The sequence below is a fragment of the Cupressus sempervirens genome, chromosome 11 (assembly GCF_028749045.1).
Source record: "Cupressus sempervirens isolate cs-2001-9-10 chromosome 11, ASM2874904v1, whole genome shotgun sequence".
Classification (NCBI taxonomy): domain Eukaryota; kingdom Viridiplantae; phylum Streptophyta; class Pinopsida; order Cupressales; family Cupressaceae; genus Cupressus; species Cupressus sempervirens.
In genome coordinates this window covers 755,068,644-755,086,564 of record NC_143128.1, presented here as the reverse complement: position 1 = coordinate 755,086,564, position 17,921 = coordinate 755,068,644, and the positions used below count along the sequence as shown (strand labels likewise).

Sequence of the window (17,921 nt, the reverse complement as noted above, 5' to 3'; positions counted from 1 at the left end):
GCTCTATTCTTCCTCCTTCTCATTGACACCCTTCAACAACTTTGACCCAACAACTCTAGCTTCTTAGCCTGTGACTCCTTAAATAGAAGTTTGGAATCCTCTTGAATCTTTCCACTTTTAATTTAGTTTGAATGGATTAGGTAGGACTCAATGAATATAACCCATATCTTGTTCCTTCTAGAAACATCATGAAGAATCCTCCTAAATTTTCTCAAAAATGGTTTACCTAAAATTCTGTGCCACCAACTCATCATCCTTATCCTCCATCTAGTTCAAAAAATTCATGGTAACAAACTTGTCAGCTCAGATCTAGCGAATCTTTGACTTTTCATATAATGCATCAGCTCGACACTATTGAAATTCTGGTGCTCAGTACATATTGTGTTACTCGGCACCAACTACATTTTACTGATGCTTGGGACCTGCTATGGATTCACTTGGCATCCACTAAGTTTTTTTTATGCTTGACACCTATTACTTGCTCGACTCCTTCTGTATCACTTGGCACACACTAGATTTTGCATTTTCTCGGCACTAATTGAAAATCTACTCGGCATGAACTAGCTTGCTCGACACTCACTAATGAACTTAGTCAAGCTTTGCAAACAACCTTGTTACAACTTGTACTTTTGAAGTTTCTAAGTGTGGCTAACCTCTATATCTTTGAGTGTATTATCAATACATCATTTTACCATTGTCTTAACTGATCCTTGCACTTCATTCCAAAACCATAACTCAACCTTTTCCTTAGGTACTTTTGTTACATCTTATTGATTAAATCCTCTTCATCAATCAACTAAGTGATAGTACTTGGATTTTATAAGCAATTATCATTCTAGCAAATAGCAGGCTTGACATCAGTGATAAAACAATGATTAAAAACATTATTTATCAACAATCTTCCTCTTTGCAAACAATCTTCTCCATTCTTCGACAATGATCTTTTCAATTAGATTTCAAACACCTTATTCTTCCAATGCTTATACATACAACATAGGCATGGAACAACTAATAACATAACCTATAAACTAGATAAGACAAGAGAGAGTAACTCTTTTAGCTCTTTCAGCATGAAAGGGAAAAGATTTGATTTATGATGTTGAATATCAACAAGACTAAGGTATGAACAACATAAACATGCATTCCCCAAGTTGATCAATCCCTTATCCATTGGGAAATAACTAAGTGATAACATACACTTGTATACCCAAATACACTCATATACTCAGATATCTGATCTATCTATCTACCTTGCAAATAGACATCAGTGTTCATAAAGACCTCATACTTATGAAATATCCTTCTCAAATAACTAGCAACCCCGTCAAATATATCAAGCATTTACTTGGCTCTTTGTTCCAATAGAAAAACATACAAGATATACAACCTTAAGGGGATGCAATAGGGTTTAAGTTCTTTGTCTGTAAACCACAAAACATTGCAAATTATAGAGAGAGGAGATGAGAATCTAAATGAAACAAAGAAATTGGTTGTTCTTTGTATTTATTTCATTGAAACTAATACATCAAGTGTATACAAAACTTAGATAAGACACAACAAAAAACTGTATAAACCATTTGCTTCAAGGAAACTACAACATGGTTGTTCATAATAGAGAAATATTGAAGAATATGGTATCCTAGTAGTTAGAAAATTATCCAACACTAGAACCTTGGAACCCAAATTGGAACCATATTGGTCTTGCAGTGATAAAACTGGAGCCCCCTCTTTACTCCTCATCCTGGAATGGAAATCCTTATAAAGGATGGCAAGAAGCTACAAATGAGAGGACACATGTCAAAAAATTGACTGGAAAATGCATGCAGAGATATAAAAATGATATTGCATTTAAAACATTCTTTATATCAAGATGAAACTAGGAAAATGACAACTAAATTGACATGGTGGAACTTGCTACATGAGTCATCAACTTGATTTGGTTTTTCCTCTCTTGCCTTCAATCATGGAATTCTCAACTACCTTCAAAATATTTACTTCTCTTTGGTGGTCATTCCACAAGACTGATTCTATTTGATTTTCCATCATATCCTTACTCCACTATAAAATTTGATCTTCATCAAAATTGTGCTACTTGAGCCACCCACCCATTTATCTATTCAATATTGACCTACACTGTGCTTTGTTTATGTATTTTATATCAATATTTCATCTACCATCCTAAGGGTCAAACCAAACTGACTACAACATTTTACTTCTTTTTGCTACTTTGTGGTCCATCCTTTATTGTTGGCCACTAATCGTGTGACTGGGCGCCCATAGGTGTTTGACCCTTTAATTAACTTTAATCGCGTGGTCGCATCATTCCACCAATGGTTACACTTCCTACCTATGACTAAGCAAAAAACTTTGGTAAATCATTAAGTCGTAGCTTCGCACAATGCTATGCATTTTAAACCTTTTATCCTACAACTGAGTGATCACCACATTATGCTTTAAGTTTGACTGTATTGCATCGTCATGGTCTAATTACTTTTTATATTTACTAACTATACGACCATGCAATCAAGTCCTTCTTAACCATTCTTGCCAGGTTGCTGAGTTAACAACTCTTATCCTTTATGAATGTGTGACTAGACAAACAAGCATTTTATGCACTTTTATAACAATGATCATTGAGTTGCAACTCAATTCTCTGACTATTTAGCTAACATCACGACGGCAACATAATGACATTCATTGATCAATCTTCAATCTAACGGTAAAAATAAAGTAACTATATTATAACTGTGATGGTCCCAACAGGACACATGTTTCATTTTCATTATGTCACCAAGAGTAAAAATCCTTCATCTTTTCATAGCGACATGATGACAACCACACATCTACTCTGAGATCTACGATCCTCCATGTTCTTGTTGATTACTGCACCTAACTACAGACAAGCAGGCCCACTTGTTCCATGTGTCCATTTGTCACTTTGTCGCTATGAATATTGATCATGCAACTTTTGATAGTGACAAAACGACATTCATTGATCTTGAAAAGATCAGATGGCTCTAATAAAATACCTTTTCTCTGTTATGCCTTCATTTGTAGCAAATGAGAACTTGATAGCTAGAACCTCCTTCATTACTGAAACCTTCAACAACTTTTTGTATGGGTTGGTCCTACCTCTATCCACGTGTCAAAATTTTGCTATATCACTATGATTAAAATACCTCCAGATTTGCATAACAAGAAAGTGACAACCCTTATTCTTAAGGAAGATCAAGGGCCATCATTAACTGATCATAATTTAAATTTTAAAAGGTAACCAATGTAAGGAAAAAGGATAATGACAAGACCTTGGGTTAAGGAATTAGTAATAAAACAAGGGGAAGACTAACCACATGTAAACCTAGGTTAAAAGGAATCATGTGCTAGGTTGAAAGGATTTTTGCAAAAATATTGGAAAGACTGCATGATAATTAGAATAAAATGATTTTCAAAGTTTTAGGGCTTTGTTTGAAACCATTCCCATGCAATTTTAAAAATATGAACCATGTGAAGCAAACTTAGAGACCTAGGGTAAAAGCATCATGTAAAGCAATGCAATTAGGGGATTTTTCATGAGGAGTGACAAGTTATTCAAAAACCCTAAGCAATCTAGACACAAATTCTTCCTAATTTTCATAGAATAATTCAAAAAAAAAATTCTAAGTGAAAATTAGGCCAATAGGTTTTACACCCCTAAAGAGCAATTTTCTATTAAGCAGTACATTGTTGAGGGCAAGGTGGATACCCTTATGATCCAAGAATTTTAAATGACTTTTTCTAACTTTTCCAAAATTATTAACAATCTCAAGCTAGGGGCCATGTCCCTTTACTCTGAGTCCAATGGTGCCTCAACGGGTATTGCTATGCTCTAGAACCTATCTATACTTAAGGGTTCTCTCCTTTCCTTTGCTCAAAACTAGCTTTTGGCCTCTTTTGTTAAAGATTAGAACCATTGGCATCTTTTCAATGTGTACGGCCCATACACTAGGGTTGGCAAAGAATCCCTATGGGAGGAACTTCAAAACTATGTATAATCCTTCCCCTCTAAGAATAACCTATTTGGAGGGAACCTCAACTCCCCTATTTTCCCTTCTGAGAAGGTAGGAGGTCTTGCTGACTATAATGATAGCATGGGGGACCTTTTGAATTTCATAAATAGTACCAACATAATGGATATATTTCTCACTAGAAATCCCTTCACGTGGACTAATAACGGCAAAGGATCTCATTTGATCTAGATAAGATTGGATAGATTCCTTGTCTTCTCTTCCTCGGTGGCTTCTAATGACTCCCTCCTGAAGTCCCTATCATGTATTGTGTCTAACCACAACACACTGATGTTTAGATGGAAGGATTCCCCACTTCGGGGTCATCCCCCATTCAAATAAAAAATCATGTGGAGTTCCCACCCGTCCTTCAGGAAGATGGTTGATAGATGGTCCATCACCCCCATAATGGGCACTACTATGTTTAGGGTCTCTTCTAAGTTGGACCTAATTAAAACTAAGGTTAAAGGTTGGAGCCAACTTAATTTTTGAGACATCTTTTCTACCAAGAAGAATCTTGTTGGATCACTTTCCCACCTTTAGGACCTATAATGACAAACTGCTATTGGGGGGCTTGACTACCAACTTTTTTAACTCCTCCTTTTCCTCTACCCGCACTGGCATGAATAGATACCTTGATTAACTGCTACAAAACATCCCTAACGTGGTAACTGCTGAAGACAATTTGCACCTTCTAGAAATAGTTTTAGATGATAAAGTTAGGGTAGTTTTTTTCTCCATGAATACTTACAAAGCCCCTGGCCCATATGGCTCCCCCCAATCTTCTACAAAGAATTATAGGACATTGTGGGGACTGAGGTGTCCAAAGTGGCTAGAGACTTCTTCAAGACTAGTAAAATGTTAAGACATCACAATAACACCTTTATTGTGTTGATCTCTAAATATTATACCCTTGTGAACATGAATGATTACAAGCCTATAAGCCTATGTGCCACATTCTAAAAAATTCTCTCTAAAGTGATGGTGAACAAGATCAAGAATATCTTGGATAAACCTATCAGTACCAATCAGAATGGATTTGTCCTAGGTAAGAAAATCTTGGACACTACCATTTCAACTCATGAAATCATCCACTCTATGGATAAAAGTAGGCATGTAGGTATGACCCTGAAACTTGATATATATAAAGATTATGATAATCTTAATTGGTCTTTTCTATATAAAACTCTTTCTTTCTTTGGTTTCAATGACAAAGTTGTCAATTTAATTAAAGAGTGTGAGAAAACTATTAACTATTCTATTATTGTCAATGACACTTTAGGGGAGTCATTTGGCCCTAGTAAAGGCCTTAGACACAGGGACCCCCTCTCTATGTACCTATTTATAATGATTGCCAAGGTCTCAGGAAGGAACATGCAACATTTGGTGGATAAAAGAGTCAAAGACATCAGACTAGCCTCAACCCTCCCCCCCCTCTATTATCCAACAATTTGTGGACAACACCTTTTGCTTTGGTAAATCCTCAATGGTGGAATCTAGAGAATGAAATTTTTTGTTGGATTAGTATGTGAAAGCTTCAAGACAAAAAATAATCTTTAAAAAAGTAGAGTCTTCTTCTTTAATACAGACCATGATACTCAAAGAAAGATTACCAAGATACCGGGATGCCAACTTGGCAACCTGTTGTCTGCCTATCTTGGCCTCTCTCTCACGGTCAAGGATATTACGTCCAATTTTTGGAACTCTATCCTTGAGAGAACTCAAAAGGAACTCACAAGGTGGAAGGGAAAACTCCTCAATCATGCAGGTAAACTCTAGCTCCTAAAGTCTACCCTACAAGCTATTCTGGTCTACTTCCTTTCCATCTTCAAAATATTAGGGGTCATGGTTGACAAACTTAAAAGGATACAACACAACTTCCTATGGTCTGGAACTAAAGAATAAAAAGATATCTCCCTTATTAATTGGGACATGGTCGGTTACCCATTTTTTTTGGGTGGATTGGGTTTAACAACAATTAGAAACACCTATAGAGCCCTCAATTATAAAATGGCTTGGAAGCTAATGTTGGAAAAGGAGGACTAGTGCAACACCATGCGTGGTAAGTACTTACAATGTGGAAGGTTTAAGAATAAGTTTAAGGATAGAAATCTTCCCCAAGGTTCCAAAATTTGGAACAACATTACCAAATGTAAAGCTGTCTTGCATAAAAGGTCTAATATGGCAACTTGGAAATGGTCAAAAAATTTACTTCTGGAAGGATAACTGGAATAACTTGCTTCATTTGAATACTGCTAATAACCATAACTTGAGTACCATGTTAATGAAAAGACAAAGGGAAAAAGTGGAGGGGTGCATTAGTAATAGAAAATGGATCAATCCAGGCCAAGTCATCAATAATTAGGGGTTGCATGTCTTTGCTTAGGAACTAACTAAATAGCTGAAGCACACTAGGATCCCACAATGTAACATGGAGGACAAAATCCTTTGGGCCCCTACGCCTTTAGGATATTTTTCCACCATATTGAATTACAACCTCACTCTTGCCCCCCTTGTGTTGGCCTTGAGTGAAGAAAAATTTGGGACAACCACCTCACCCCTGAAATAAATTTCTTTTGGTGGACCCTTCTGCACGAGAAGGTTCTCACCCAAGACAATATTATTAAGAGGGGCATCAGTTTAGCCAATAGATGTGTTTTGTGTAAAAAAAGAACATAAAAACATTAACCACCTTTTTATCTACTATGAGGTGGCTTCTACTATTTGGCATCGAGTTCTCAATAAATTAAGGATCAACTGGAAAATGGATGTGGATCTCAAGCAATTTTTTTACTGGACCAATTTCTCTAATCACCCCCTTGTTTCTATGCTTTGGAAGTTGACCCCCCCCACATGTCTCCTAGCGTATATGGAAGGAACAAAATAACAAGATATTCTAGGAGGAGGAAAATACCCCTCAAGTTGCTTTCAATCTAGGTCTCAGAATGCTTCTTGAAAATGTAAATGCTAGTTATTGGAAATGCCCAGATTCACCCCCCTCCCCAACTGAAATTGAAATTGCTAGGGAATGGATTTGATAGAATTGATAATTCTAAGAAGTTGGCTAGAGCTAACACCAAATGGGCTCCATCGTTGGTTGGGTGGTACAAACTTAACTTTAATGGGGTTGTTAGAAAAGAAAAACAAGCGGGTGGAGGAATTATAAGGGACTGTAAAAGTAAATTTTTGGTAGCCTATGTGAGACCTCTTAGAGAACACATGGTTAACCAGGCTAAGAATATGACGCTACTTTAGGGCCTTAGTTTTTCTTTGGCCTTAGGAATTACTAATATTGATGTGGAGTGTGACTCTAGAGTTATTATACAAACTATGCATAGAAAGACTAGTGTTGGGTGGAGGGCTAATACTATCTTGGATGATGTTAATGCCCTTGGTCACATATATAGAGAGGGAAATGGGGTTGTGGACTTAATGACTGTCAGTGGTCTACAAATGGAGGGGTTATGGTGTTGGATGGAGGAAAATGTGCTTTGTTAGGAGACAAGGAACCTTATATTGAGGGAGGAATATAAGGGTATAGATAACCATGCATAACACCATCAATCAGTACATGTAGTAGCACTGTAAGGGAAATAATGGTTACCCTTTGTGTAGTAGGATTTTTTTACAATTTGAAAAGACACTTGGCACACTGCTATTATGAACCAAAAAGGAAACTTTGGGCTTTTTTCCAAGATTTATAGGCACACAATTTTAATGACATCATATCATTATGTGGAGATCTTGGTGATCTTACGTATTTATTCCCCTGACTTTACCTTAAATTATAAAGGCAAGTGGGGTACTAATTATTTACGTAATATTAAAGGCTCACACAAGTACAACCATGCAGACAACTTCTCTACAAATTGTTCCTATTACTTTCATCATGACATTATATGGAAAGGTTACAATTGCATTCAAAAGGGCTTTTTGAATCTCATTTGGGCTATTATGCAAAAAAAATAGCTTTGACATTTCTTTGAGCTCCTCATGCTGGAGACTATGGGTGGCAATAAGCTTTGTAATGAACCTAATAGGATTGACAATGGCTTTAGGTACAATGTGAAGGCCATGTTTGTGTGTGAGGAAGGAGGTCTATTACAATTCATGGAATGCATGTATGGTGGGCATGATGAGAATATTTCAAAGTAGTTTATTTCATCCTAGAAAAACACAAAGGTTAAATTGGGAGGCCTGTCGTTCAAGGTCATGGAGAAGTCATATCGAAAGCCACGAGCTTGGCCATGGAGGGGAGAAAATGGAAAAAAAGTGAGTAATACTTCTAACTATGATGTGCTCAACCAATTCTTCAATCCCTTGGGGGAACTAGTTAAAAAGTAGGGCAGGTTCAACAAGGAAGATTTATTAGGTGTTTAGAAGGATATTTGCCACATTATTATGAAGTACTTCACTCTTGAAGGTTAGTTTATAGTTTACTACTTTTACCACTTGCCTTTTATGCACAATCTATGCCACAAAGCCTTAATTTTAATTTCTTTTTACCTGCTACATTCCATTGAGGGCAACATTGAGGCTAACAAAAAAGATAAAGATAATGTCATTTTGCATCAAAGGTCACTGTTTAGGCTTTATAACTTTCATTGTGAACTTTGTTTGTTGGTTAGGGAACCCATTATCTCTCACACAGTCATCCATCCTAGGCCCCTTAATGCTGACCCTTCCCATACTGGCAACAAAAGACCCAAAATGGATTCTCCACCTAACAAAAAATTCTAGTGAGCTCGTATAAAAAGGCAAGTGTGAGGTTTATATTGTTGAGTCGGGTGATGTTATTGACACCCCTAGAGCCCTTAGGTCTAATCAATTTGCCAAAGAGAAGTGTCAATGAGCCTTAAAAAATGTTGGTAGGTCAAATTTGGTAGTTCTATGGCTAACTTTGGTGAGGAAATTTATGAAAATTCCTCTTGCAAATCCTTGAATTCCCTCACTCCCTCTGATGTCAAAAATACCCTTGTTCCCTCCCCCTCAGAGACCTAGAGCAAAAACCCTATCCGAGATCCTGCCCCCAAACTCTTTGTTGTGCAGGTTCTAGAGGAGACTGAGGAGGCTACTGGATAGATTGCTAGTGGATTGCTTGGCAGAATAAAGGACAACATTGATAAGTAACACTTGAAGATTCAAGAGCCGAGAAGGGAAGTTGATAATTTCAATAGCCATCTAGAGGACTCCAACAAATTTGCTATTAAAGTTATGCATGCATGTTTGGTGACCCTTTATGCCCTCCATGAAAAATTTACTGGGATTGAGCTAAAGCTAGGTGAAGATTACAAGGATTTCTTCCAATTCCTCAAGGAAAAATGAACCCCCACACTTCTATCTAAGCAGTTGGGAAAATTCTAGTTTTTTTGCTTTATGGGTTTTGCTATTTTTTAGCTTAGCCTGGATGGATTTAGAACTTTTACCCGCTCTATGTGTCATAGTTACTATGTTATTGTTATTATTATTATTTTATTACATGACATTACTAGTTTTGTTAATATGTTGAACTTTACATTTTTGGTTTTTGATAGAGGGAAGATAGTTGTTGTTGTTTATGTGTTGAAAGTCGCTAGTGCTATTAATGTGCTATTAATATACTAGTTTGTTATATGGGCCATCACCCTCTTGCTACTTTTAATGATAAGACACAATTTTTAACTCACCCCAAGCGTAATGTGGACCTCTATAAATTGACATGAGTCAACTAAAAGCATCCCTTCAATCATCTGTACTTATGCAACATCAGATTCTCATTACAAGAAACATACTCATCTAATCTCTCCTCTAAAAAAACTAAGAATGTTGTTAGGAATAAAGAAATATGAGGTCACTGATGAAAACACATCAATGTGAAGCCATATAATGCAAAAATCCCAATGAAATATGGTCACTATATGTGTTCTCAAATAAAAATTATTATTGATAATGTCACACACTCATCTCTCGAAATTTGTAATGTCTCTCAACTTTTTTCATTAAACTTTTGTCAAATATTCGGCTTAACATATTTTCCAATCATGTCATATCATCCACCAACTACCTCCCAATACAAATGTGTCTCCTCTCCAATCTTTGCAATCATTGTCTTAACTGTTCACGTTGTCATCCTTTGTAGCATGTTTTGCTAGCTCATTTTATGCCATTTTGTTTTCTCTACATAAATAGGTTACTTTGAACTTGCAAAATTCTTATAAAATAATTAAATAGAGACAAACCAATTGTCTAATTTCATTAGTGGTTTTTTTCTAGGGAATCTACATTTGGGTGTGTTTTCCTTATTATATCCTTCCAAGCACATTGCAAAACAAGTAGAGTTGCTTAGAATTTAACCTCATATTTCATTCCCCTTCCAAATACTTCATCTATTTTGCCACAATGTTGCCTTGACGATCTCTCAAACAGAACTAGTATTGAATCTACAAGACGACATCATAATTTTCTGAAGCATACACTTACAAAACTACGACCCACCATTTATTTTTCACACTACTTTTTTTAATATTAAATATTTATCTATGTGGGTTATATAAAAATATCTATGGCAACATACAACATTCAAAGCATCAGTTGGTCATAGGAATGTTTGGGATGGAGGTGCTCTATTACACTATATTGAGCATTGACATCATAATGGATCTATACACAACTATAGATCGAGCTATCTCTTTTGGTTGCCTGCTCGGTCATGGATGTTGTTATTTTCCAAAACGAATTGATTCCTTCCTTGAATGTTCCTCTTGCATTTTATCTATATTTGCTCATTTTTAGATTGTCCCTTTGGAAACAATATGGAGTCTCATGACTCCCCTTTTGATTGATAAAACATTAATGTTGGTTTGGGCAATGGTACAAATAATTTTGTTGAGATTATAGCCTTGAAACTAATTTGACTTTGGATGTGGAAACAATTATAGGAAACAATCAAGTTTTTGGCGATTTAGAAGCCATCATCAAATAGATAAATTGGATCTATCAAGTGAAATTTTTATTTCTCTCACCTAGTAGAGATATGATTGATAGGGAGTACTTTACTTTTGTCAAAATATTATTTTACATCATGTTTATAAAGAGCATAATATGGAGGTAGAAACCATTTCAAAGGAAGGTTTATTTTTGGCTATGGACAAATGGGAAATTAAGGAACCCATGAAGGATTCTTATGGGCTTTTCTTCCTTCACCATTTTTCACGACCTTTTTGAACCCTCGAGTTTGATTTTCTTTTTCAATTGTTTTTTGTCTTCTCTTTTCTTTGTGGTTGTTATGCCATTTTTACCTTTGCACAACTTTTTAAGCTTCTTCAGAATATAATTTCATATTTATGTTTCAATACGATATTTTTGGAAAAAAAAAAAAAAAAAAAAAAAAAAAAAAACAAAACATTTTGAGTGTCTCCAAAAATGTCTCAACCCATGAAATGCATGCATACTTAGAATTCTTAAGAACATTATAATAAACTATCAATTTTATATTTCAAGTATTATGTAAGATAAAATTTTATTTTTTTGACACATTGTATGTTTAACATGCTCTAGGGGAGACAACCGAATAGTCATCGAGGCTAACTTTGGACATCTAGAATTCCTAATCCGTATGTTGAAAGTCACTGATTTTTTTGGTGAACTTCTGTAGATGAGTGAAAAGCTTAAAGTCAACCTTTCAACTTTTTCGCATTTAAAAGGATGTTAGAAGAGGCAGCAACAAAGATTGCAAAAATTGACGCCTATTACATCTAATTCAAGACATTCACCTGTTTGAGGATAGTAGGTACAACTATAATTCTAAAGAAGCTCCCTAGGTATTTTACGAAGCTCTATGTAGAACTCATATAGTGTGAGGTGGTCTAAGAGTGTCATTTTAAAATGTTCGCTCGAGACTTGAGGTTGACCCTCCAATAAACCGCTCATCAAAAAAATTGTACTTTTCACACAAATGAACCAATCAACAACCAAGAAAGCTAAAAAATGATCAACTAGTAATACATGGGCGATGACCCTTACTACAATGTTATTATATTTTGTGGCTTTTTATGAACAATAATAAATGGGGATTGTGGCTTTTTATGAACAATAATAAATGGGGAGATAGATAAGTCTAGTAGACATGGGGTGATTCAAATATGGTGCAAGAGTGTGAAGCAAAAGGGGATCTACCACAAGATTTTAGATGTAGGGAATCTGACCATCATGCTGATACCTATGCTTGTGAAATTCGCTTGGAGAAAGTGTTGAGTCTCACACTAACTTCCCTTAGAACACGGAGCACGGTCACACGAGAAGCTATGGGTAGGAGTGAGACCAATGGCTAACAAGAAACTAAATGGAGGCAACGGTCACATCAACGGGTACTGGAAACGGCAGAACACACAAATATTTAAGCATTAATTCAGCACGCTTTTGATGGGGACAGGGGCCCTAAAAGTACGGCACCTCTCACAAACCCCAACAATGCCATTTAGAAAAAAAATAGCAAACCGTATTTCAAAAAGTAGCGCGTATCATTCCATCTGGCATTTCAAATCTGCTCAAACGATAACGACAGTTATTAGGATAATGAATATATTTTCTCCTCCTCATTTTAACAAAGCTTCCGAACATTTCATGCATTGGCTGCTCAATTTCTCTACGTGTCAATTCCATTTCTTCGCTGCACCGCTGCTCTTGCTTAAGAGTTGAGCATCGATGGCCGGGGGATGTATATTCATTGTGTATGTGTTTTGTTTCGTGGAGTATATTCAGTGTGTATATATATCTGTGGCGCAGATAGCGGAGGTCGCTTTTAAAAAACATTGTTCGGTCCAATGGTCGAGATTTTCTCCATGATCATTGGCGATTTGTATTTGTGCATGGCCACCTTGGTTCCGTTGCACTGCCAACCGCCTGTAAATGGAGGAGTAGATCGATATTTAAGCATGGGTTTGCCACGGTGGGGATGAGTAAGTCGATTGAGGCGTGCGGATGTGTCTTTTGATTTACTACAACACATCTGTTTCTTTTGCTATTTAGGCGGCACGTCTTTTTTGTGCCCACCTTCACGTCGCCGTTAACGTTCGAGCATCTTTTTCTGCTGATGAATAGACGTTGCCCTGTTTAACTGCTTCACATATTTTCCATGCATTTGTACTGATTTCTGCTGAAATGGGAAAGTGGTGGAAGAGCTCCGACTTGTAATACACAGAGGTATGTTCAAAGAACGCTTTTTTAATGATTTCGGTGCCCTAAAATTCAAAACCAGGAAAAACGATATAGTTTTTTATGAAGCCCCTATGGTTGTAGGCTTGCAGGTTGGCTAAGGGCTTTGATTGTTTGTTTTCTTTATGCATTTGGGTTTCTCCTTTGGTGCTTTGGTGTGGATTATATAAAGTGTCAAGAAACTTGTGACAGTACAGATTTTTTTTGAAAGTATGAGTAAGGGAAAGCTCGTTGTTGAAGTGATTGATGCACACAATCTTATGCCCAAGGATGGACAAGGTTCAGCTAGTCCATTTGTGGAAGTGGACTTTGACAACCAGAGGTTTAGAACCCAAGCAAAGCAAAAGGACCTTAATCCTGTTTGGAATGAGAAGCTGGTCTTTGATATGACTGAGCCTGCAAACCTACATAATATGACTGTGGATGTTAATGTCTACAACGAGAAGAAGTCATCCCATCAGAGAAACTTCTTGGGCAAGGTGAAGATAGTAGGTACTAGCATTGTCAGGCAGGGTGAAGAGGTGTTGCAGAGGTTTGCCTTGGATAAGAGGAGTATTTTCTCGCATATTAAGGGCGAGCTTGGCTTGAAGGTGTATTACTTTTATATTGAGGAAAAGGGCGGGAACAATCCAAATTCTGAGAAAAAGGGCAAAGGAGAGGGCAAGTCTGGTGATGATAAGAAAGAGGGAAAACAGCATCATCAGCAACAACGGCAGCAGAGTTCACAGCAGCAGGAGAAGGCGGTTGAGGAGAGAAAGGCTGTGACAATGCATACTTCTCCCCAACCAGCGGATTATGCTCTGAAGGAAACTAATCCTCATTTGGGCGGTGGGGGTGTAAACAGAGACAAGACAACGAGCACCTATGATTTAGTTGAGCAAATGCAGTATTTGTATGCCAGGGTCGTCAAGGCTAGAGACCTTCCTGGAAAGGAGATAAGCTGTGACCCTTATGTTGAGGTGAAGCTTGGGAATTACAAAGGAACTACGAAACATTTTGAGAAGAAGTCTAACCCTGAGTGGAATCAGGTGTTTGCATTCTCAAAGGAGAGGCTTCAGTCTAGTGTTCTTGAGGTGGTTGTGAAGGATAAAAGCTTTGTCAAGGATGATTTTATTGGTAGGGTTAGCTTTGATTTGAACGAGGTGCCCGCAAGGGTTCCGCCCGATAGTCCCCTGGCGCCTCAGTGGTACCGGTTGGAGGACAAGAATGGAGAATCGAAGGTGAAGGGGGAGCTGATGCTGTCCGTGTGGATGGGTACTCAGGCAGACGAGGCATTTCCAGAAGCATGGCATTCTGATGCAGCTGCCGTTCACAGCGATGGCTTGGCCAACATTAGGTCAAAGGTTTATCTATCTCCCAAGCTTTGGTATGTTAGAGTGAATGTAATTGAAGCTCAGGATTTGCTGATCAGCGACAGGGGAAGGTTTCCTGAGTTATGTGTTAAGGTGCAGCTTGGGAACCAAATGTTGAAGACAAGAATAGCTCAGAGTAAAACCACTAGCCCCCTCTGGAACGAAGATTTGGTTTTTGTAGCAGCAGAGCCATTTGAAGATTATATTGTCCTCTCGGTAGAGGATAGGTTGGGCCCTAATAAGGATGAAATGTTAGGAAGGACAGTAATCCCCTTGACAGCAGTCGAGAAGCGTTTGGATCATAGGACTGTCAACTCAAGGTGGTTTAATCTTGACAAGAACAATGCCTCAGATGGGGATAGGAAGAAGGAAAAAGAAGCCAAGTTCTCTAGTAGGATTCATTTGAGAGTGTGTCTTGATGGTGGATATCATGTGCTGGATGAATCTACCCTCTACAGCAGTGATCTAAGGCCCACTGCGAAGCAGTTATGGAAGCCTTATATTGGTGTTCTTGAGGTTGGCATATTGAGTGCCCAAAACTTGCTTCCCGTGAAGACAAGTAATGGCAGAGGGATGGCCGATACTTATTGTGTTGCAAAGTATGGGCAGAAGTGGGTCAGGACAAGAACGGTCATTGATAGCTTTAGTCCAAAGTGGAATGAGCAATACACTTGGGAAGTCTACGATCCTTGCACTGTTATAACAGTGGGAGTTTTTGATAATTTGCAAATCAGAGGAGTTCCTGAGAAAGGACCAGGGGCTAAAGATATGCGGATTGGGAAGGTGAGGATTCGCCTATCTACTCTAGAGACAGATAGAGTTTACACCCATTCTTACCCGCTTCTCATGCTACACAATTCAGGAGTTAAAAAGATGGGCGAGCTTCAGCTTGCTGTTCGCTTCTCATGTTCATCTCTGGTAAACATTATGAACATCTACTCACAACCATTTCTTCCAAAGATGCACTATCTATATCCTTTCTCTGTTGTTCAGCTAGAAGGCCTAAGGTACCAAGCCATAAACATTGTAGCAATGAGGCTCAACAGGGCTGAACCTCCTCTTAGAAGAGAGGTAGTAGAGTACATGTTAGATGTGGATTCTCATATGTGGAGTATGCGCCGCAGCAAGGCAAACTTTTTCCGCATAATATCTGTACTCTCTGGACTTGTATCCATGGGCAAATGGTTTGATGATATACGCAATTGGAAGAATCCTATCACTACTGTTTTGGTGCATATCTTGTTCTTAATCTTTGTCTGGTACCCAAAGTTGATATTGACAACAATGTTTGGGTACATGTGCCTGTTAGGCATTTGGCGCTACCGATTTAGGCCTCGCAATCCACCCAATATGGATATCCGCCTCTCTCAGGCAGATGCTGTTAGTCCAGATGAACTGGATGAAGAATTTGATACATTTCCCACTTCCAGGAATGCTGAAATTGTGAGAATGCGCTATGACAGGTTGAGAAGTGTTGCAGGTAGGATACAAACTGTGTTTGGAGATTTTGCCACTCAAGGAGAAAGGTTTCAGTCCCTCTTGAGTTGGAGAGATCCTCGTGCTACAACTATATTTATTACGTTTTGCTTCCTGGCTTGTGTAGTTACTTATGTTACCCCATTCCAAGTACTCGCGGTGCTTGTTGGGGTTTACCTCCTGAGGCATCCAAGATTTCGTAACAAGCTTCCTTCAGTTCCTCTCAATTTCCTCAGGAGGTTGCCCGCACGAACTGACAGCATGTTGTAACAATGTTTTCACTGTTCCCTCCAGAGAGGGTCTCTGTTTTTCATCTGCATTGTTTTGGCATATCACAGCTTGAACAGCTATGGATGCAATAGGCTCATCTTATGCAATCACAATTTGCACTGACTATGATTTGTATTTTGTAGGATTGCTAGTATTTGTTTATGCAATATTATGATAACGAAGCATACAATGAACATGATTGTATGATAAGTATTTGTAATTGCAGCTGTTTTTGATGAATCTCTTTCCTTTTTGTACATGGATGGGAATTTATGATGTCTTCTTATATGCATGGCTTTTGGTATTTCCTCTTCTGAGTTTTATGTACAGTGTTGGAAACTTATGATGCCCTTTTATATGTATGGTGTTGGTCTGAGTTTTGTTTTATTTTGAAAATTTCAGAAAGTTAATAGTTTTGGATGGTAAAATAGCATAGGTGTTTTTAGTTTGCGTGAATTTGAAATACATATAGTTTTTTAGAATGGTTTTTGGACTGTATCCAATCTATCCAATAATCATTCAGTACTTATATTTACAAAGGATGTGTGTTTTTTGAAGGGTAAAATCTTACGGTTACTCCAGCTTTGGGTCCTGAAGTTATGTTTGAATCAGAAGTTTGTTAGAGAATCCTTTTTAATTAGTTTACTTTGAAGAAAGTTTTGTTTTTTATTGAAACAAAGCAAATTTACAAAGAATAACAGCTACACGAGGTAGTTGGAAGAGAGATTCATCATATAAAACAAATTACTACTACAAAACAACTAACAACTGACATTACATTGAGAGGACATGACGAAACACTTTGCAAAGGTCCATATGGCAGTTACTTTGAAGCTGATTCACTTGGTTTTTAAGTTGAAGCTGAGCCATGGCTGACGGATTCCTTATAGATAAATCTGATATCTGAGACAAAAAAGAGAAGAAAGTTGCTAGCTGAGTGCAAAGCAGATGTAACAACCAGACGTAAAGCAGCTTAAAAGGTTTCAGCTAAGAAATTGAACAAACAGGGTTCTACTGTAGATATTGTCAAAGAGATTCTTCCTGACATTTTGGGGCAGCGCAAAATTAGTTTTATGTTTGTTCCATCCGGGGATCATGGTTTTACCCATGGGCATATCCTGAACACTGTATCCTTTGTACAATACTTAAGTTGTAGGCATAGACACTCTTAAATCGTAGCTAAGAAAATGTTATGGGCTCCATAAGTTGAGTGGCGTTGTTCACAAATCCATCTCTCACGTTACGGATGATTCATTTAACGCTCGTTACATATTTTAGTAAGCACAAGAGTACAGTGGTTTACGAATCCATCTTCTATGGTTATGAACAATTCACTTACCACTTGTTACATATTAGTAAATATTTTTGAGATGAAGGGCTATGTATATAGGGAAGATGATCTAGGAGTCGCCCATGTTTCAATGACCGCTTACACATGTACTAAAAGTACTAGTTTTTTTTGGTTAGTGACTATTGAGCATGAAATAAGGTTCGCCAAAAAATTGACAAATTTAGACCTCTAATATTTGTTAGTACCAAACTATACATTGAGTTGAAGGAGATGGTAGCGAACAAAACTAAGTGCCAA

The 17,921-nt window shown here is 37.6% G+C and overlaps 1 protein-coding gene across 1 annotated transcript; it reads left to right on the top strand.

Annotated features, from left to right (window-relative positions):
* The first annotated feature begins 13,165 nt into the window (after positions 1–13,165).
* Positions 13,166–16,553, top strand: LOC149531797 (FT-interacting protein 7-like). Its single transcript, XM_089810519.1, has 2 exons — positions 13,166–13,223; positions 13,320–16,553. The coding sequence occupies exon 2, from the start codon at positions 13,448–13,450 to the stop codon at positions 16,331–16,333; it is 2,886 nt and encodes a 961-aa protein (XP_089666645.1). The 5' UTR covers positions 13,166–13,223; positions 13,320–13,447; the 3' UTR covers positions 16,334–16,553.
* Positions 16,554–17,921: the final 1,368 nt, after the last annotated feature.

Bases quoted from the DNA above. Each gene is read 5' to 3' on its own strand.
- LOC149531797 (XM_089810519.1), top strand. From the start codon at position 13,448: ATGAGTAAGGGAAAGCTCGTTGTTGAAGTGATTGATGCACACAATCTT.